Source organism: Dermochelys coriacea, chromosome 3, assembly GCF_009764565.3.
Source record: "Dermochelys coriacea isolate rDerCor1 chromosome 3, rDerCor1.pri.v4, whole genome shotgun sequence".
NCBI classification, from domain to species: domain Eukaryota; kingdom Metazoa; phylum Chordata; order Testudines; family Dermochelyidae; genus Dermochelys; species Dermochelys coriacea.
In genome coordinates, this window is record NC_050070.1 from 179,363,790 (window position 1) to 179,386,743 (window position 22,954).

A 22,954-nucleotide genomic window follows, 5' to 3' on the forward strand; every position below is an offset into this window, starting at 1 on the left:
TTTAGGGTTGAAATGTTCAAAAGCACTTGGCCTTGGACTAATTCTGTTCCCATAAAAATCAATAGGAGTTTTACAATTTTAAATGTCCTAATTTACTATTTCCAGAAACTAACACAAGAAGCAATATTGGTGAAGTTATAATATCCAAATGCATAACAAAAATAGCTCTTTGGCAGACTAACTGCACTTAAAGATCTATGGTCTTTATCAGCCACTACAAACAAGAAACCAAGCATGAGAAAATCTGGAGAGGATTAAGGAATTTCCTTTAATTTTTGCTTTCCCCCACCCCATACAATTTGGAACCTCTGTCCTTCCACTGGACAGCTTATTTTGTGCAATGTTCACAAAGGTAACAAATATGGGCACTGTGGCATAGAAAATTTCAGTGGTGACTTTTTAGCATAATTACTACCTTCCTTCCCAAGACTGTATTAAGAGCACAGAAAAAGCTAAATCTGTGTTTTTATATTAGCACTGATATACAAAAAAAAAAAAAAAACTTGATAGATTTAATACCAGCTCAATGCCTCACCGAAACTGCTTTAATAGGTGTTCTATTTAATGCAAGTTAACCTTTTTTCTTCCTAATTTATCTTCCAATTGCATAAACCAGACAGCATAATGCTGGCACTACTATATATGCCTATCTGAAACAGGTCCTCTGGGAAGTCATAGAATCATAGAATATCAGGGTTGGAAGGGACCTCAGGAGGTCATCTAGTCCAACCCCCTGCTCAAAGCAGGACCAATCGGGGGATAGCTCAGTGGGGGGAGTGAGGGCTCAGTCGTTTGAGCATAGGCCTGCTAAACCCAAGGTTGTGAGTTCAATCCTTGAGGGGGCCATTTAGGAATCTGGGACAAAAATTGGGGATTGGTCCTGCTTTGAGCAAAGGGTTGGACTAGATGACCTCCTGAGGTCCCTTCCAACTCTGATATTCTATGATTCAATCCCCAACTAAATCATCCCAGCCATGGCTTTGTCAAGCCTGACCTTAAAAACCTCAAAGGAAGGAGATTCCACCCCCTCCCTAGTAACCCATTCTAGTGCTTCACCACCCTCCTAGCGAAAAAGTTTTTCCTAATATCCAACCTAAACCTCCCCCACTGCAACTTGAGACCATTACTCCTTGTTCTGTCATATGCTACCACTGAGAACAGTCTAGATCAGGTAGTTGAAAGCAGCTATCAAATCCCCCCTCATTCTTCTCTTCTGCAGACTAAACAATCCCAGTTCCCTCAGCCTCTCCTCATAAATCATGTGCCCCAGCCCCCTAATCATTTTTGTTGCCCTCTGCTGGACACTTTCCAGTTTTTCCACATCCTTCTTGTAGTGTGGGGCCCAAAACTAGACACAGTACTCCAGATGAGGCCTCATCAGTGTTGAATAGAGAGGAACGATCACATCCCTCGATCTGCTGGCAATGCCCCTACTTATACAGCCCAAAATGCATTGGCCTTCTTGGCAACAAGGGCACACTGTTGACTTATATCCAGCTTCTTGTCCACTCTAACCCCTAGGTCCTTTTCTGTAGAACTGCTGCCTAGCCATTTGGTCCCTAATCTGTAACGGTGCAGATTGAGCTACCTAACTATCCAACCATCCTCCCATCCATGCATGTTTTTATATCGGTATGCAGAGCCCCAGTATTAAATGAGGAATGTATGACAAAAGCCTTTAGCTGGGGTTGAAAATCTTACCTTCATTTCCTGTCATCATAAGCAATATACAAGCCCTTTGACTTTATGATTTCTTTTCTAATCAAGCACAGCAGATGATGAATTTTCAGTAAACAATTATCCGTATATACACAGAAGGCTGTGGACTTCTAGAGTGACTTCTAACACTTTAGACAATAACAGAGCTACAGTATATAATTAGAGAAGCAAATTCCAAATACAAGTAGTAAAATAAGCCACGTGATGTTATTCATATAGGAATGTTTTTGAATAGCAATCCACAATCTTGTCTCTCAGCCACCTGGTGGCAGATGTCTGATGTCATCCCAGATTCCTAAATCCAGACACACACTGAAAAGTTGCTCGTGTAATACACACCTGGGTGCCTAAAGCCTGAATATCATGTTCAAATGTTGTGTGCATCCTCTGTAGTGCTTCCACAGTGTTTTGATCTCTACCAAGTTCCTCGGGCAGTTTCTTGTGTTTATCTTGAATACGTCCAAAGATCTCCTTGGCATCATGGTAAAATTTGTGTAGTTCATAAGAGGCTGCTAGAATCTGTGTTCTTGTGTCAATGAGCTCCAAGAGGTCAGCCCATGCCTCATTGAGACCATCCTTCCACTCTGCAATTGTGGCTGCATCAGAGTGTCCAGAATTGATGAGCTCATCTGCCATGTGGTTAACAGTATCAACACGCTCCTGTCCAATGTTTCCAGTGTCTCGGGCAAATTCGCGGAATCGCTCTTGTAACATCTGAAATGTGAACAAAAAGCTGTAAGTCAGCAATGCCCAAGCTATATTTTTTTTACCTATGTTTATCATTTGGGATTGCAAATGTGATGGGTAGCACATGACTTTTTGAAATAAATTGTGTAAGATCACCAGGAATGTTATACTGGAGTGTCTTACATGCAATATAATTCACAAGCAGGAACCTTAAAGTAGTTTATGACCACTGTAGGAATCCCACAATGTATCACTTATGTTGTAGTGAAGAGCCAAAGAACATGCAAATGACCCAACAGCCTCAAAACTATAGTGCATATCAAATAAGCAAACTTGCCACTGATTTATATTACCCAGCTATTTTTCCCAGAAAAATCAGATTTCTCTGCAGCTATAGGCAAATAACTTACTGTAACATGTTCATAATCCTGTCCCAGCTCGTGGGATCCTGCCACCACCTCCCTTTCAGCAATCCACTGCTCCAAGTCATCCACCTCACGATTGAGCTGAAATAGCCTGTGTCTCTCGTCTAGTTTGCCCCTCCTCTCTTCAGCTAGATCCTTCAGGCCTGCATACAGCTTATCCACCTTGGACTGGCGCATACTGATGCGCTCGCTGAAAAAAATCCCCAAGAAGAACACTGAGCTACCACTGATTTTTTAAAAAACAAACAAACAATCAGGGGGCAAAATATCTAAGAAGAAAAATCAATGTTAGAACAGATAGCCCATAGAACACACATCTCTGAAGTGACTAAAACTTTGCCTGTAAACATTTGGATCAGATCCTTAGCTGGCATAGCTCCAATAAAGTCAATGGAGCGATGCCAATTACGCCAGCCAAGGACCTGGTCCATATATAGACCACACCCATTGATTGTGGAAAATGTAAATGTGAACAAAGATCCCAATTTTCTGAGGTTAAGATCGCACAATGGACTTGTCCTAGGACTGAGAGAAAGGACCTGGGTTATTTCTCCCTTGGTTCTGGCAGTCAATTTCCTTCAGCACTAAAAATTAATGCTAAATTGATGGTCAACAGCACTAACAGGTTTCTTCAGTCTAAGGCTCAATAATCCAAAGGAAACTAATGTCATTTCCATTTACCAGATCTCTTGGATTTATTTCCTGTGAGCTGCATAACCCCCTTTAAAGTTGCCTTTCCTCTGCCATATATACAGGTTACTATGTTATTGCAGTATTCAAATCAGTTGAGCCATAAGAGCTCTAAACTGACCACTAGTGAGTGCTTTTGAATTATGCAGGACACACCCTTCCAATAGAGATGGAGACAGTCATCTCCAAGACTCTCCCAGCTCCAGCCAGACTAGGGGTAGGTTAAATAAATTTGCCATATAATCAACATATTGCCAAATGGAGAATTCAGTCCCGGTGGCTATAACTACCATGGCAAAATTACTTTTTTAAGCTCTCTTAGGGATACATAGCCTGAAATCAATCTCTGGGAAAGGTCATAACTAAACTGGCTTCTCCTATAGTATGTAACTCTAGATTTAACTAACTTTTTTCTGGTAGTGTCCCTTCCATTCTCATCTTTGGAATAGCCTAAGAATCTCCTATTTCCTTCATTCCAAGGGCCATATTTCTTCATGTATTAACCTTCTGTCTTCATGAACAAGGCTTCCCTCCTTCTGAGACAGACCAAAGGTGGAGGAGTTGGAAGTCTCCTGTGCCACAGGGCCTATTACAAACACCAAGACACCAGAGTATCCCAACACTAGCTTTATGAGCATGGTGCTTTTCCATGTGTGTTAAGAAAGAAAAGCTGGATGTGTAGGCATAGATACATTGTATAGCGAGTCAACATGGGAGATGTAGGTATGTATTTGTAGAAGCAAGCCACACCCATAAAGTGGGAGGCTCTAGCTATGGAGAGGGGATGGCGAGTACATACAGGAGATGCACTGATTCTGTGCAACCCTCTGCAGTCTCCAGGGACAAGTCTCTGTCATCCTTAGAAAGTAAAGCTGCCCTTCCTCACTAGAAACCCCAAGGCAGGGCAGTAGCACCTCCATCAGGGGGCACTTCCCCTGACATTCAAAAGTGAATGGGCTTGGGTGATTGGGGTGGCCCAGTGCTCCCCACTGATGTGCAATGGGAGGGAAGAAAGAGTATCTGGATACTCCTCCCTTATACAAGCAGCATGACTGGATTCCTTTTTTCCACAGGAATGTACGTGGAGGTGTTATGGTTAATGCACCAGCCCATGCAATGTCCCCAAGGGGTTTAGCAATATGCTCAGTACTAATCAGTAGTTGTGTACACTGATCCTGATCAGAGCATCAGCAAACTGCACCTTGCAGCTTGGTGCACCGGTTCTCCCTTTGAAATTCCACCCTGACAAGGATGCACCAAGACATACCTCTATTGTCTTACTAGGACAGAACTTGGCCCCACTTTGGACATATTTTCCTGAGTTACTTACAATTTGTCTTACTCTTTATCTTTCACGGTGCATCAATGAAGTGCTCTAATTATCAAAGGCAGTTAAAAATCCAACTGTAAGGGAATACTAACCTTTCTGGATGATTGTCTGCAACCAAAGTTCTGCTAGTCTTGGAAAGCTGGTGTACTGTCTCAGCATAGTCTTCTACTGCCTGTTCCAAAATCTGGTGTTTCTTCAGCATGGACACTGCACTCTGTTCATCCTTTAACAGGGACAGAACAATACAGTCAGGTCCTCCCCTTTGGAGAAATACTCAGCAATAGCAACCTCACCAGGCTGGGTGAAATAAGAGCAATCAACTTGACAGCACTTTAAAAGATTTACGAAGGACTGCTCTCAAGTGAAACTTGAAGAAAAGTTGTTCGGACTATGGTATATAAATATTAGTTAAATCTATGGTAAATGGTGTCCATACACAGTGACAAAACAAGTGAAAGGGTGAATACAATGACCCCTCTGGGATCCAGAGCAAGATTAAATCAGCTGTGCATCAAGCATGTTGAATTTCCTTGACTGTGAAGAGCTTTGTGCATTTATAGAACACTGGTGATGTGCAGAGCCCATGACAACAGAAAAGTTTTTCAACATATCACTGGTCAGGCTTTGCAATTACACCCTTGTTCAAAGATAAGAAATTCTAAGGAGCCTGGGAAAGGCTCCCCAAAAATGCCTGCAGTAGCTTTGATCAATACTTGCAATATGCAGCTAAAATTAAGTAAAAGAAGGCACGGCTGACTATGTAACTTGAAATCACCTATACGTGTTTCTCCCTTAAACATTCTGGTGGACTGATTGTTTGTGGTTTCATTTAAGATTTCTTTTATTTGTTATACTTGGGAAACAAAGTAAAGCAAAACACTGAATTAGCTGAGCACTGAATGCCCCTGGAATCTGTTACATGGGTGTGAAATGGTTATTTATTGTCCTGGATCATTTAAAAAAATAATAAAAAAACCTATATAACATAATCCCCTGCCTCTCCATACTGCAGAGAGGAAGGAATAGATTGTTTTCCCTTCCCTTATGTGGTCTGATCCTGTTTGGATTTGACTACAATGGAAGCAGCAGTAGGCCCTTAACAGGGTGCCCTGGATTCTGAAGTACTGGGCTAGATTCACCAGTATAGATTAGCTGTTTTACACTGCTCCACTGATGCAAAACAGCTGGAAATTTTGGCTTATGAACATCCATTTGGTTCAGGTGAATCTGGCCCTATATCAGAAAACAGGAAAATACATGTATGGCACACACCAAATGCAAAAACAAGGTTTCTTGTAAAGCACTAGTGTTGTGTGTTAGTAGTACAGTTATTGTCTGGTAATGCTGCACTGTTAGCATGACCTGGTACTGCAAAACCAGTGTTCCATAGGAAAACTGTAACTTGTGGGTAGCACTACCCAAACAGAGATCTCTTGTGAACTGACTTGGGATCTCAAGAGTGAATCCAGTTCATTTACGTCCCCATTGTATTTGTGTCATATTCAATTACAGAATCAGAGAAACACCGGACTGAAAGGGACCTTGAGAGGTCACCTCGTCCAGCCACCTGCGCTGAGGCAGGACCAAATATACCTAGACCATCCCTGACAGGTGTTTGTCTAACCTATTCTTAAAAACCTCCAATGATGGAACTCCACAACCTCCCTTGGAAGCCTATTCCAGGGCTTAACTATCCTAGGAGTTAAAAAGTTTCTCCTAATATCTAAACTAAATCTCTTTTGCTTCAGATTAAGCCCATTATTTCTTGACTTACCTTCAGTGGACATGAAAAACAATTGATCACTTCCCTCTTTATAATAGCCCTTAACATATTTGAAAACTTATCAGTCTTCTTTTCTCAGGACTAAACATGCCCAGTTTTTTAAATCTTTCCTCACAGGTCAGGTTTTCTAAACCTTATATCATTTTTATTGCTTTTCTCTGGAATCTCTCCAATTTGTCTACATCTTTCTTAAAGTGCAGCACCCAGAACTGGACACAGGACCCAGCTGAGGCCTCACCAGCGGAGACAATTATCTAGAGGGACAATTATCTCCCACATCTGACATCCAACACTCCTGTTAATATATCTCCTCAAAATATTGGGCTTTTTTCACAATTGCATAACACTATTGACTCATTCAGTCTGTGATCCACTACAATCCCCAGATCCTTTTCAGCAGTACTACACAAGCTTCCCCATTTTATAGTTGTGCATTTGATTTTTTTCTTCCTAAGTGAAGCATTTTGCACTTGTCTTTATTGAATTTCATCTTATTGATTTCAGACCAATTCTCCAATTTGTCATGGCCATTTTGAATTCTAATCCGGTCCTCCAAACTGCTTGCAAACCTATTTCACTATAAAGCTACTCACCTTGGCTTTCTCTTCTGACATCATATAGAGTTCCTGCTCGCTCATCCACGCCTCAGCCTCTGCAGCATCAAAGTAATACTGCTGTGCTTTGTGAGACTCCTCCAGGCGTTTGTGGCGGTTCTCTGTCTCCTCAATTAGGAGATTCCACAGCTGTTGCAAGTCTGCAAGTCTCTGCTGAAGCGCTTCAGCATTAAGGCTGCTGTCTGTAATAATGTTTTGGCTCCTCTCAAAAATGTCATCGATACGAGGCTGATGTCCTTGGATTTCCTTCTGAAGCGTCTACATGGGAAAGCAACATATTAATTAGAAACAGCATCTGAACAAACTCTTACAAAATGAGGATGCCAGGCAGGGCTGTCACCTAAGGCAGAAGGGTTAGCAGGCACAGCAATACACACCATAACAGTTTGTATGGACAAGCTATGGTTGCCTCCTCCATGAGTATGCTGCAGGAAAGGGCTCCCTGAGTTCTCGCATATGCACTGAAGCATCCATAATTCAGCCCTAAGCATTTACAGCAAACAGAGACTCATTCCAAACATTTTTCCTGAAACATTTTTCCTGGCAGATACTGGGTACCATGAATTAACAGGGACGTAAACAACTCTAACAGTAGCTACTTACCTGATTTTTCTTTATCAGTAGCTGCACAGTCTGGAGGTTATGTCCATGATCGGTAGATGTTGCTATAGGCATCCTCTCTCCGACCCACAGCTGAAAGAGAAATTACAGAAAAGCCCCATGAAACATCCATGATATTGATGGGAGAGGAGGCAGAAGCTGTGAGAGATGCCTTGGGAAATGCAATAGTCTAATGTCTAATCTCTAGTGAGAGATTAATTCAGACAAGTCCCCTGGATGGGGCTGAGCATTTTCTAGCATTTGGGGAATGTGATTTGTACTCACAATTTCATCCTCAACATCCCGGTTGAACTGGTGGACCTCTTTGGAGGCCAGCAGGTTCGTTTTCCTCTCAGTCAAGGGTTCCAGTAGCTCCAAAAATTTCTTCTGTACAATAAGGCGTTTGCCATCTACCTCATCAGTACTCTTGCCCTCCTGACTCAAAGCCTGGGCCTGGCTTTGCAGCTCCTCTACCTCCTTCTTACGAACATCCATTTGGTTTTCAAGCATCTACGTAGGGGGAAAGTGCCAAGAAAGCTTGAAAAACTGGGCATTCATATGCAATTTGTAAGATTAAAAAAATATCATTAGCTTCATAATCCTGGGCAAGAACAAAGGCTGAATCACAATAACTAGGAATTCACCATATTAATAATGACTGTGACATGTTTTACAGCAACAGCATACGAAGTAGAGTGGATCCATTTCCTGGTAGGGAGTGCCAGTGCATTTCTCCTCTTTTGACCTAGGGAAGGTAGTGCATGGAAGCAGGATTAAGACCAGATTCACTCCTGAATTGCTGGACTCAGCATCACTGAAGTCAAAGGAGTTGTGCCTGCTTCCAAAAGTAGTGCATTTGGTCCCCAATTCTTAGTCTTTTACTAGTTGCTCACAGCTTAACTCTACTTCAAAACTGTTCAGTGTAACAGCAGATTCAGAGTCACTTTACCCACTGCTGTAATTACTGGGAATCAGAGAGCCACTCACAGGTGGGGTGGGGAGGGCAGCCAATTACTGAAGGATCCCCCCAGGGAAAGAAGTTATCAACAGGAGGGGAACTGGGGAGGAAGAGGACAGATTGCAATGAGAGATGTGGGGATGGGGTAGCTAATGGCTGCTGCTTTCCCTTAAAAGAAGAAGAAACAAACAGGAAGAAAGAAGAGCAAATTAAATCTTAATCTAAACTGAAAGGGTCCTTTATCTGTTCCTTGGTATGCTTACAACTAGGGTTGCCAATTGTCTAATCACACAAATCCGAACACCCTTGCCCTGCCCCTTTCCCAAGGCCCAGCCCTGCCCTGCCTCCTCCCCCAATTGCTCACTCTCCTCTTCCCTCATTCACTTTCACCAGGCTGGGGCAGGGGGTTGAGGTGCGGGCCCTGGGCTGGGGCCGAGGGGTTTGGTGTGTGGGAGAGGGCTCCAGGCTGAGCCTGGGGCAAGGGCTTGGGGTGAAGGAGGGGGTTTGTGGTGTGGGCTCTGGGAGGGAGTTTGGGTGTGGGAGAGGGTTCAGGGTTGGGGTGCGGGAGGGGGTTCCATCCTGGGACAGGAGGTTTGGTGTGTGGGCTCTGGGAGAAAGTTTGGGTGCAGGAGGGGGCTGGGGCAGAGGTGTGGGAGGGGGTTTAGGGGGCAGGCTCCAGCACTTACCTCAGGTGGCTCATGGAAGCAGCAGCATGTCTGGCAGTGGCTCCTAGGCTCACGGATGGCTCTGCCCCTTCCTGCAAGCACTGCTCCCACACCTCCCATTGGCCACGGTTCCCCATTCCTGGCCAATGGGAGCTGCAGAGTTGGTGCTCAGGCAGCACACAGAGACTCCACTGGCACATGCTGGCTGCTTCTGGGAGTGGCGTGGAGCCAGGGCAGGTAGGGAGCCTGCCTTAGCCCTGCTGCGCCATTGGACTTTTAGATGCCTAAAATCTCTCGGATTGGCTTCAGTAACCTCCAGGAGATCGATCCCAATTCCTGGAGACTCCCGCCCAAACCAGGAGGGTTAGCAACCCTACTTACAATTGCCCTTCCATCTGTTCTATTCTAGACTCGCTACTCAGTCTGTTTACCTGTTGTTTTTTCAACAGGATGTTGACACTGGTGAGATCTTTTCCATAGTCATCGGACTGTATCTGACTCTCCAAGCTGTTCAGCCATTTATCCAAATCAGCACAACTCTGGGTGAAAAGCTCAGCCTTATTCGCATCGAAGAGTCGCTGAGCCTTGGTTTGGGTAGTAGATTCGAGCTCCTCCCACATTTGATGCAGGCCTGTCAGTTTTTCTTTCACTACGGTTTCAGTCTCTGGTTTCTCCGCAATGAGCTGCATCCCTTCCTGCAAAGCACATAGCAAACATAATGACATTAGGCAAGAGCACTAAAGGTCTGTCAAAATTACATCTCAATTATTCTTTCCAAAACAAAGGCTCCACGGTCCCACCACTTCCACAAGGAGCGAGGTTCCTGTACCCAAGATCTGGGAGGACCTGGAAGGGTGAAGCACGCAGGATGCATACCTTGCTCCCCTCCTTCATTTAGATCCTGTGAAAGTCCCTTCTCATTTTGAGTTCTGCAGGGATCCAGATCTGTTTTTGTGGGGGTGGGACGTGCTCACCCACAAACATGTGGGACAAAGTGGAGCAAGTTATTGAAAAACAAACCTGCTGTAACTTGTGCAGGATCTTCACAATACTGTGGAACATTTGGGGAATAGGGAGACCAAGGATAATGATGGCAGAGGGAGTACAGTGCAGTATGATTGTGCTATCAGGATGCTGTGGTAGAGGATGAGACTCTGTAACTATACATTACCCCCATTGGCTCCCTCCCAAAGTCACCAGTTTTATGGTGCTGAACCCCTAGCTTCTTTTGTATGTTAGTTCTCCTTCCAGTGGAAACAATATATAGGGAAGCAGGAGCCCTATATTTAAGGAAAACACCAACAGAGTGCTTGGATTTTAAAATATTTCTTCATTTCGAAAGATTTTCTCCAGTTTGAGAGACATATCCTCTATTTAAAAGTATGCTTATACCCCTAGAACTGGTACTCTCTCTCAATACGGAACAAGCTTTGTAATGGTGACCTCTGTACACAACACTGCACATTTAATACAAAACAAATCCCGATAAGAATACAATGTTTTGCAATTGTGGTTCAACATACAACTTTGGTGCAGGTATTTTATCCTTTGTTGCAATCTGACTTTTCCGGGACAGAAGATGGAAACGCACTAGCACTGAAAAGGTACTGCCGTTGGTGAGAGCAATGTTTCAGTTACACCGATGAAAACTATTAGTGTTTGCAAAACACAGAAAAACCACTAATGGGATACAAAGAGTGCCAAACTGGGAAGGAAATGAGCAATTATGCTAACTTACAGTGAACAGAAACCCATTGTCAGAGCTAAAGATGAGAATTTCTTAATGTTCCAGTGTTCTTTCTTTCAAACAAGGAAGCAGAAAAAATAGTACAGCAAATTAAAGCCATTAAAATCACTTAATCTAGCTCAATGGCGATGTTATTTGTTCACAAAACAGGCTGAGCTTTAACTTCTCATATGAGGTTTGTTTTCTGATTAGTATTGTGATTACACTACAAAAAAAGTGACAGTCAGAATGGCACCATGGGGTTAAATAGTTATTTTCTTTCCATGATCCGCATAGTTACTGTGTACAATTTATAAATCAAAATAATGGATTTTGTACATTCCAACCCTGGCATTATTTTGTCAGCAATGATAAAAACTTTTTTGGTCTAAATTGAATAGATGACTCAAAGATAATAGGGGTTTCATCTGTTGAGTAAAGAGAAGCCATTTTTACAGTCATTTCTCTGAAGACAACCATGATTTAAAAAGAGAGGAAGTTTATAAAATGTTCTTTATTTACCTTTTCAATTTTTTCCAGCCATTCTTTGTTGGATGCAAGTTCTGCCATAAATGCCTGGTGTTTTAGCCATTTACTGTGCAGATTCCTTGCTTCATCATAAGACATATCCTGGGCTGTGAGCATCTTCTCATTGATCCAGAGTGACAGCTGAAAAAATGTGGAAAAGAATACGACTGTTTAAGATTTTTTAAACTGTCTGTAGTATGGAATCAGAGGTGGGTAGAAAGTTTGAGGGTATTCAGAAGTAGAGTTTAGGCTGGCCCATTCCAAAGATAGAGGCAAGAAGTTTGGATCAGATCTGGGAGCTGTTTGAAGCCAGGATTCTTGTCTGGGGCTCTCTCTATTAAATGTAAACAACATCTACAATATACAAATAACCAACATTTGTATTTTATGGTATGGGCCTAATCCAAAGCCTAATGAAGAAACTGGAGAGACTCCCATTGATTCCAGTGAGCTTTGGCTGGGGCCCTACATGTTTAATACTTGCAGTAGATCACAACACCTCTGTCTCTTTTAGACTGTACTTGATTGACACTTGGGAAAACTGTGGAAGATACACAATTATATACAACATTGATCAAGGCCTTCTTTGGCTATGCTGATTACCAAATATTGTATAACACTTACATGGTCTGGCTTTAATTTGGCCCTTAACTATTTTCTGGCTTGCCTTTTGGCAGTGTCAGTAACGAGGCCACACATTCAATGGTTATGAATACTGAGCTCCCTGAGCCCCTCAAGAAGAGATACTTCTGGGCCAGGGTGGAAGTTCACCTTTGTGCTTATCTTAATAATGAGTTTGACACCTCTATATTATGTTTATTAGCACCATATAGGCATCACACAGAGAGAGACAGAAATACATTTTCAGGGCAGTGTAGGAAAACTTGCATGGCTGCTACCCTTCCTTGCATGTACATAGACAGCTCCATCCACCAAAAGACAAATAACTGAGAGGGTGGAACAGAAGATTAATTTTTGGCCCCTTCAAAATGTCCTCCATGGGAGAGCCTCACCATCTGCCCTGCCAGTTTACACTCTCTCACCATGCCCCTGTAGTGAAGACTCAACATCTCTAACATTTTAACACAGGCTATTAAAAGAGACTATTCCATCAAATGTGTTATTGACATTATTACAGAGGCCATCCCTTGGTGCAGTGAAAAAGGGCCCAACCCTATCTGCACTGAAGTCAACTACAAAGCTCCCATTGAGTCCAATGGGAGCTGGTCAGGTGCAAGTCTTCTAATTATTGGTATCATCGATAATATGTTTCCTCTATTTCTCTGTAGGCAGAAGTCTGACCCACATGCTACCAACACAGTCTTAAAGATTTTCTCACAAATGTCCTACTTAGAACTCTGACCCCGTATTAAGATACTGTAGTGTGAACCCCTCACCTGCGTGGACTTCCACTGACGTCAATGTGACTTTGCACAACTGCAGAGATCTACATTAGTAAATCTGCATTGAATCAGAAATTCTATCCCTACACCTATATCAAAACAGCGTCTTACAAAGAAGTTTTTGTAGGAACTTCACATTATGTCTATGTCACTCTCATTATATGAATATACACACACAATTCACGTACATGTACTAAATGAGATCAATTTCTTTGTCTAATTTTCACTATGTTCTTCAATACTCAAGGTCTATTTCTTTCTTTTTTTAAATACTGTTTCCAAATATTCATTAAACATACTCCTGTAATTCAAACAAAACCTGAATTCCATTCCCCTTTATATGAACACAGTTCATTTCTTTTTGCTTTGATTGTCCTGAAATACATCAACAATGAGAATTTTCATACCAAAACTGAAGAAACAAGTAAAATTTTAAAAATATCCTTTTGGCCAATAGCAGAGGTAGTGAGAAAAAGCAAAAACAATGCTCGCTACTAACACTTAAAAAAAAAAAAAAAAAAAAATCTTTCCTTTGTTGAAGCTCACATCTGAGTGGTCTCAATCATTCCTAGCTGTTTTTTTTTAATTATGAAGAAATGCAGCACAGAACACTTACAAAAACTCATGAGAAGATGCACATTCTGCATCTTTAGAGTCACCATCCAAGAGGAAAATATGTAAACAAAACCTAAGCTTTGTTACTAACCAGGCCAATGCTGCAATATGCACCATCCTATAAATAAAACACTATGTGGGCTAAAGTAATGGAATAGATCAGTAAAATTTGCCAGATCACCACTACTCAGTCAGAGTTCTTGGACAACAAACTCCATTTACAATTCATGAAAATTTTTAAAAGGTCATTAAAGAGCATGGTTAATCTCTTTAAAAATAGATAAAAATAGAAAACACAAACAGAGTCAGAAAAATCCTCATCTGATCTTTTTGCTGAATCTAACTAAAAAACAATGCCCATCTTAACACAGCTATTATAGGTCTCAGGAGGTTACAGTTCTAATAGGCATATTGGCAGGGAACATATGGACTCTGAAGGTTTAACAGTCAGAGTCCATATTAAGAAATACATTATTATATAGCTCTAAATCAGTAATTGTACACTTAACTTTCCAGAAAAGAGACAGGTTTTACACTCTAGTAATTACGTGCTTGCCTCCCATTTGTCTGTTTTCTCTTAATGGCAACATTAACTCCATCTGGGGATCCTGAGGTGCTTCACAAAGGAATGTATCATTATCCCTGTTTTACAGATGAGATAAACTGAGGCACATCAAAGAGAAATGTCATACAGCCAGTGGCAATAAGGCATAAAACCCAGATTTCTGACTCCCAGTTCCCTGTTTACCTCTTCTGGCTCACAAAGGAGTTCCAAGCAAGGATTTTTAGGCATCAACATTAAAAGCTTGTCTTTGAAACCAGCAGAGACAGGTATTGGTAGCTGAAAGCCAGCATTTTCTGTACTGATATAGTCAGAATGACGTTTCAGTAGCAGTTCATTCCCAGAAATACTGCCTTGGAAAAAACACATGTACGTATTCGAGTAAGGCTAAATCTTTGTCCTACTGAGATCAATGGAGTTTTGCCATTGGCTTCAACGAAACCAGGATTTGGTCCTGAATGCCAAAGGAAGCCGGATACTAGATTTTCTCCCAATTATTGCACCAGTATCTCATAGCACAGATTCCACCATTGACTCTTGGGAAATGAAATCATTTTCCTTACTCTTCCTAGACACTGTAAATAAACAGATTGCCAAAGCTTAACTGGAAGTGCAAGGTTCATAAACGTCTAAAACTTATGACAAAACCTGCTGGCACTAAACGAACAGATGGAGCAGGTCTGACATGTGGAATTCAGCAAAAACCTTCTTTTACTGACTTCTCAAGAGAAATCAGACCAGAAAGTGCTGGGACTTCTATGCATTCACAGTGGAAATTCAGCTTTACAAATCTCTTCAGGGGTAGGCTACCTAGAGACGAGGATATAAAGGAAATGAAAATGGCAAAATTAAGCTTTCAAGGCGCAAAATTCAGGAATTCTAACATTATCTTCTAGGGTTTCACTGGTGTCATACTTTAATTTCGTTCATTCAGTAGATTTATTTGATACAACCATGTTTATGAATGGGAGAGAGAGACATAAAGAATGATGCCCAGTTATTAACAATGTAGCACTACATTGACGGCTAAAAAAGAAAACCTGTTGCCTTGTCTGCTCCCTATGGGCTGGAGAAAAGATGCGTCTTTAGTTCTTATAACTGAGCTGTTCCTACGAGCATTATCCTGTTTTCTTCCTGTGCTGCACATAGCCACAGAAAGGAAGAACTGTGTGCCATGGGGTGTCCTCAGCACAATACCACAGCTAGATTGGGTGGCTAATCGTGAGACTGATAGTACTGTGAAAGGAACTGACCATTTAAAAAACTTTCTTAGGTTACTGTTGATAGTGATGAAATAGGATACATCTGTAACCAGGAATATGCAGGGAAGGTAAGGGATCAATTGAGGATATTGGAATATAGAAGCAGAGGCCTGAGGATCAGATCAGGTCTCCTAACGCATTCTTAGCCCCATGTTGGGAACACCACGGAGTAGCATCACTTCAGGGGCAGCTCTGTGAGGCAGTGTATTTCAGGAAGACACACAGCCTCCAGGAGCACTAGAGAGCGTGGGGTGAAGGGTGTACATGCTGACCTATCCCTTCACTGTGTTCACCTCTCTGTCCCTGACAAACTCCATTAGTTGATGAAGGGAGTGCAGAGTGAAGGTGAGGAATAGCTCTGTCTCCTCTCCACCCCTTCAGGATGGCTTGTGCTCTAGGGGAGCTAAGACGGAGTGATCATTGAGTCCCAGAGAGCACAGAGGTTGCAGCTGTGAATTGCTCCTTGCACCCCTTCACTACTCACATTCTAACAGGCTGAACTAGACCTAAAGAGAGATTTTGTATTAACACTAAGTAAAATCCAAATTCCTGTTGGCCAGGTGTAGGTTTAGAATCTGGAGAGCACATCAACATTCACACCAAGGCCAAAGTCCAGAGAACCAGATGGATCTTTGTTATTATTAATACTCCATAGGAGGAAAGAACAAACTGCCAATACCAGCAGAATTTTGATTAATTTGTAATGTTTTTATTAATGGGGTAATACTATTTGGGCCAGATTCATGGCTATACAAGCAAATGCCGCTCAACTGTGGATTTGCATGAATGCAACTGCACTGCCTTCAGTAATCATCATTTGTTCAGGTTATGAATGATATTTTGTATGTTTCTCCTATGGAATTAGCAATTATTTCCAACTATTGTACAAAATCATCTTTGTGGCTTGTGTTCTACATTACGTGGTTGAGAGGTATGGCTGATAAACTGAAATTTAAAATTTAAAACAGCTATTTCCCAACCACCTCATTGAGGGTCTCAGGTTTGCACAGCTAATTTGAATGTGTGTTGTCAGTGATGCATGAAATAACCAGATAATCACTAGACTAATTCCACATGTTAAGAGAAAGATTATTTCGAATTTTAAATATTGCCTGCAGTGCAAAAGGCACATGTCCAACGATAGGAGATCTGGAAAGAAAATGTTTTAAGAAATAAAACAAACCATCAGATAAACACCACATTAGAAACTACCAATTTACTCCTACTCAGCCCATGTTTATTGCCTTGTGTTCCTTTTACTAATGTCTTATAGAAGCCATGTGGATAAGCCATATTTCAGAACACGCAACACACAAGTGAAACAATTCTTAATACAGAAACCCAGTGCTAATGCCTTCCAGATTCCATAACCATAGCTTCAAATTTGTGCTTCTTTTAGCAACTTCTTTTCCTCTCCTTAACTTAATATGATGGAGCCCCCAATAACAACAGAGCAGAAAGCATTTGCTTCACTCTTAGATGTCAGGATCATTTGATACATATCAGATGTGCATTTAAGGCCTGATCCTGTGAGATTCTGAGAGCCATCAGCTCCCACTGAATGCAAGTTGAGATGCTCATAATGCTGCAGGTTGAGGTTTTTAAAGATTATAGCCAAGTGACATAACCTACCTCCTGGCAGTCCTGAAGAAACTTTTGAAGATCTCTGTTGTCTTTCAACCTCATCAGAAGCTCACAGGCTGCCTCACGATTCTTCCTATGTCTATTTAAAACACAAAAACAAAAAACACTTACATAGGCCCTTTTAAATAAAACTATGATTTTATCATTTTTTGCAGCCTTTATGGAATATCTGTTATGAATGTGCGTGTGCTGGCAGACTCACTTTATTGCCTTTCAAATGGAAGACATTATTAAGGCTTGTTACCGAATGTGCTTATTTAAGTTTCCTATGCATTTTGTGACCTACTCTGGATTAGCTTTGAGACACAAGGCCAAATTCTGTACTCAGTCAGATTTTATGGTTGTCACTGAGTACAGAATTTGGTCTACTAGTTTTGAGACCACATGAAATTTAAGACTTTGACAAAAACCTTAAAAAGCCTTGATTAAATCACATATTACTTAACTAATTCAAAGCATTCACATGCTCTAACAAGTTTTAATGTATTTTTCACTACGACTCAGCACCATTAGACCTGCTCCTACTGAATCATGCTGCAGTGATTTTGATAATCCTCAAAATGCTGTGTTTAAGAACCAATTTATGTGTGGCCACACCTATACAGTCTTGCAAACAGAAGCTTTATAGCTCCAGAAACATTATTTATTTGAGAAAATATTTAAGATCAAACTTGGTTTAGAAGAAAAGAAGGTTTCTCAGGAAACTCCATTTTCCGCCTCATAACTGCATTTGCCCACAGAAGGATTGGATTGACTTCCTCTGGGTTGGGGTGGAGGTCTGAAAGACTTTGGTACATGATCTGGCCACGAATAAGGTTCTCAGAGAAAGACCCTATTCTCAGCCACTCACAACTGCTTGTCTGCAAATGGTCACATAAGCTTTTGAATTAATTCCCCAAGGCATTTTAGACAAGATTTTCGGTCTCACAGCACTTCAGCTGGGTTTGTTTTCTGAGACCTCTCTTTCCTCCACTCTCTTTTGAGAAGGAGATGGGTAAAATGGGAATGATATCTATTAAATCTGACAGGCAGAAGTTGAGAGAATATGTTAGTTATGTATTGTGTAGTTGTTCATGTTTTACTGTGTAAGCTCTTCGGGTGACAGGATAGGCACACATTTTTAAGAAGTCAAAACAAAAAGGAAGAAATCAGGAAATGGATTTGCAGGGTGATCCTACTAGATAAAAGTGACCTGTTGCCAATAGTGAAATAAATTTTAAAATTAAAAAGAGAATTTACAAGGTATTAACTTGAACCGAGTTAAATGTGCAGAGATCTTAGGGCAGGGGAATCTGGGGTTAAACAAAATAAGAGTGACAGAGCCACTAACGTCAGGGCCTTTGAGGGGAAAGCATATACGGATATTCAAGCAGATGGTGTAATTATTTTTCTCATCATCATAATAAGCATAACCTTTGGAGCTCAGGCTATTAGCTTAATTCCCAAAGGTCACTTGATAGTTTGAGATTATCTGGAGTGAGAAGAAAGGGTCTTTGAATTTTCACTTAAAGAAAAAAAGTAGATCAGAAAGATCCAGTTTTATTCTCAGATTAAACAGTGAATGAAAGACTAATTCAAAGAAAGAAACATTAATTCTATAAATAATGGCTGTCCAATGGATAGGAGACATGGAATGCTTTCCAAGACCTTGGTATAGTTAACAAAACCTGAAGGATAGATTCTCATTGCTAGGGGGCTTATTTCTGCAATGACATCAAGGGCCAGAAAGTGCAAAGGTGCTGAATATGAGCGACTGCGGTGGACCTGGGTGGTCATAGCTAGTGGTTGGAGCAGGAATCATGTCTAGTTAGTAATTAGGAATCTGAACCAAGAGTCTAAACCAGTGTCAGAGGCCAGATGCCAGAGCCCAGGGTCAGAGCCAAAGTCAGGAATTGAAGCTGAGGGTAAGGACTGGATTACCAGGAGCAAGGCAAGGCAGAGCAGGGCTGGGGCCAAGACTAGAACAAAGCAGGAGAAGGTCCTAGAACAAGGAAGAGCTATTGCAGCCATACATGGATGTTTCAAGCAACTGCTGAACTGCGGTTGGGCTTAAGATTTGGTTTTCTGACTCTTCCAACCAATCAGGCAGTGTAGCCAAGCAGGTAGCCTACTACAGGCCAGGTGCACTCATTAGCTTCCCTGAAACCTGGCTCAACTGCAGTGATTCCTGATACCGAGTACCCTCAATTCCTACAGAGTTACAGCTGCTCTGAACTTTTCAAGATGCACTCAGCACTTTGCTGTTTGGGGCCCTTAAAAGAGGGAGGTGTGATAACTTACTTTATCTGGTAAGAAAGGCTGATACTCTATTAACTCTTTGTGCTTCAGTTTACAATCTGTGGAGGGAAAAATCTAGATAAAGGGTCAATTTCTCTCATTTATACCAGTGTGATTCCAGTGAAGGCAACAGTGTTGGGCCCAAATAATCCAGGAGTGAAGACTGGATCACTTTTTGAGGTATTTAGGGTGGGAGCTGGAGTCATACCTTTCTCAATAGCTGACCCCGGCTCTGAACCCCCTTCCAAAAGTGCTGAGCATGACTGCAATCCTGACCCACTTCATGACAAAACGCAAGACTCTTCTCTGCCATGGCATAATGGAGTTGGAGCTGTTCCATAACAATTTATGAGTACTGTATATTGGCCTGATTACTGGGTTATATATTGCATGAATATAGTGGGTTAACTCATTAGAAGTCTGTCTGAAAAAACAGGCAGGAGGGAGAAAGTGTGGCTCAAAACAAGTCTCCCCTAGCAAACACTTGAGAATTGTTACGGGACAATGCCAGAACCATTGGCTCTGAAAACTCTGTCTCAATCTTCTGCTGAGTCTTCAGGACTGGTTTGGCCAGAAGGACCAAAGCCTGGGAACAGAGAAGATCAAAAAAAAATACAAAGCAGGGTTTAAAGGAACATTCTCTCAAGAGAGGAAGGTATCTGTTCAGGGGAACAGAATGAGACAGGACTGCTGGGAGTGTCTGGAGAAGGTCCCCATGCTTAGATCACCATCACAGGATGTTAGGGATTTAGGTGTGTAAATGGTCATTTTCAAATTCTTTTTTCTCTAAATGATTTGTTCCTGCTGCTAAAACAAACAATACTTTGTTTTAAGAAGTTTCAGGGGCGGGCAAACTATGGCCTGCAGGCCGCATCCAGCCCGCCAGCTGTTTTAATCCAGCTCTTGGGCTCCCACTGGGAGCGGGGTCGGGGGCTGCTCAATGCGGCTCTTGGAAGCAGCTGCATGGCCCTGCTCCGGTGCTCCAGCATAGAGGCAGCCAGAGGCTTCCGCTCCGTACGCTGCCCCCGCCCCAAGTGCTGCACCTGCAGTTCTCATTGGCCAGGAATTGCAGCTAATGGGAGCTGCAGGGGCAGTGCCTGTGCACAGGGCAGCGTGCAAAGCCACCTGGCGCATCCCCGTGTAGGACCCAGAGAAGGGACATGCCTCTGCTTCCAGGAGCTTCTTGAGGTAAGCACCACCTGGAGCATGCACCCCTGAGCCTCTCCCCATGCCCCAACCCTCTGCTCAGGCCTGATCCCCGACCTGGCCCTCCAAACCCCTCAATCCCAGCCCAGAGCACCCTCCTGAACACCAAACCCTTCATCCCCAGCCCCACCCTAGAGCCCACATCCCCAGCCGGAGCCTGCACCCCTTCCCACACCCCAACTCCCTGCCTCAGCCCTGATCCCCCTTGAAAAGTAGTATATTTCAATTCACCTAAAACAAATACTGTAGTGCAATCTCTTTATCATGAAAGTTGAACTTACAAATGTAGAATTATGTACAAAAAATAGCTGCATTCAAAAATAAAACAATGTAAAACTTTAGAATCTACATGTCCACTCAGTCCTACTTCAGCCAATCACTCAGACAAACAATTTGCAGGAGAAAATGCTTCTTGTTTACAATGTCACCTGAAGGTGAGAACAGGCCTTCGCATGGCATTATTGTAACTAGCATCGCAAGATATTTATGTGCCAGGTGTGCTAAAGATTCATATGTCCAAGACAAACAGAGGGAGTTTGCATGGGAGTTCACACAGAGTGTTTCTGCCTTTCAGGCTCCTGTGAGCAGTACACACAACAACTGAGGAGCCTCTTAGAAGGAAAACGTGGATAGTGAGTGACTACTGTTGTGACCTGCTCAAAATGTGCCACGTTTGTCTTTCTCCCAGAGGACAAGAAGCAACTTTGTCCGTACGAAGTGCACGCTGGTCTGCATATTGGAAGAGAAGGTTAGAGGACTAGAGAACCAGGTATCAACCCTACGTTGCATCAGAGAAATCGAAGGTTTTCTGGATAGAAGTCAGTGTTTGGTTCTGGAAGCAAAACATGCTGAGGAATCAGTGAGTGCAGTGCAGAACGGGGAAGAGTATTGGCAGCAGGTGACCTCCAGAAGAAGAAAGAGGAGAACCTATGTACCCCCATGCAGACAGAGGTGCAAAACCGTTCTGAGGCTCTTTCTACAGGTACTACTGTGGAGAAGGATTTGGAAGAGCCCTCTGAGGGAAGGTATCAGAAGGAGATCCCATCGGCCAGAAGGCATGGGGGTTCCATGACCACCACTCCCAAGAGGAGGAGATGGGTGGTGGTGGTAGGGGACTCCCTCCTAAGGGGGACGGAGTCATCTATATGCCGACCAGACCAGGACTCTTGAGAAGCGTGCTGCTTGCCTGGAGCTAGAATCCAGGATGTGACTGAGTGTTTGAACAGAGTGATCAAGACCTCAGACCACTAGCCCTTCCTACTTCTACATGTGGGCACCAATGATACTGCCAAGAATGACCTTGAGCAGATCAATGCAAACTAAAGTGGCTCTGGGAAGAAGGATAAAGGAATTTGAGACGCAAGTCTTGTTCTCATCCATCTTCTCTGTTGAAGGAAAAGGCCAGGGTAGGGACTGCCGAATTATGGAAGTGAATGTGTGGTTATACAGGTGGTGTCAGAGAGAGGGCTTTGGATTTTTTGACCATGGGATGTTGTTCCGGAAAGAGGGATTGCTAGGAAGAGAAGGGATCACCTAACAAAGAGAGGGAAGAGCATCTTTGCAGGCAGGCTTGCTAACTTAGTGTGGAGAGCTTTAAACTAGGTTTGCTGGGGGAAACCTAAGCCCAGGGGTAAGTGCGGGAGTGGGATACCAGGAGGAAATACAAGGAGGAGGGTACAACACGGGAAGTCTCCTGATTCATACTGAGAAAGTAGAGCAATCGGCTAGTTTTCTTAGGTGCATGTACACCAACACAAGAAGCCTGGGAAACAAGCAGGAAGAATTTGAAGTCCTGGCACAATCAAGGAACTATGATGGGATTGGAATAACAGAAACTTGGTGGGGCAGTTCACATGACTAGAGCACTGTCATGGATGGGTATAAACTGTTCAGGAAGGACAGGTAAAGGTGAAGGAGTTACATAGTATGTAAGATAGAGGTATGACTGCTCAGAGCTCCAGTTTGAAACTAGAGAAAAGCTTATTTTTGGAGAGTCTTTGGGTTAAGTTTAGAGGTGAAAGCAACAAGGGTGATGTCGTGGTGAGCATGTGCTACAGACCACCGGATCAGAAGGATGAGGTAGATGAGGCTTTCTTCGGACAACTAACTGAAGTCTCCAGATCACAGGCCCTGGTTCTCATGGGGGACTTCAATCACCCTGACTGACAAGAGCAATACAGCAGTGCATAGACAATCCAGGAAGTTTTTGGAGAGTGTTGGGGACAACTTCCTGATACAAGTGCTGGAGGAACCGACTAGG

General features: G+C 42.6%; 1 protein-coding gene across 3 annotated transcripts in view; it reads right to left on the minus strand.

The window, feature by feature from the left end:
• The window catches only part of SPTBN1 (spectrin beta, non-erythrocytic 1), a 222,708-nt gene that overhangs the window by 32,237 nt on the left and 167,517 nt on the right, over positions 1-22,954 (minus strand). For all 3 annotated transcript variants that reach the window (XM_038394320.2, XM_038394321.2, XM_038394322.2), the window contains 9 exons: positions 17,200-17,290; positions 11,720-11,866; positions 9,903-10,166; positions 8,134-8,358; positions 7,852-7,941; positions 7,228-7,506; positions 4,944-5,074; positions 2,817-3,021; positions 2,059-2,433 (listed from right to left, as the gene is read on the minus strand). In XM_038394320.2, coding sequence (XP_038250248.1) covers positions 2,059-2,433; positions 2,817-3,021; positions 4,944-5,074; positions 7,228-7,506; positions 7,852-7,941; positions 8,134-8,358; positions 9,903-10,166; positions 11,720-11,866; positions 17,200-17,290 — 1,807 coding nt within the window. The remainder of the gene's footprint in view (positions 1-2,058; positions 2,434-2,816; positions 3,022-4,943; positions 5,075-7,227; positions 7,507-7,851; positions 7,942-8,133; positions 8,359-9,902; positions 10,167-11,719; positions 11,867-17,199; positions 17,291-22,954) is intronic.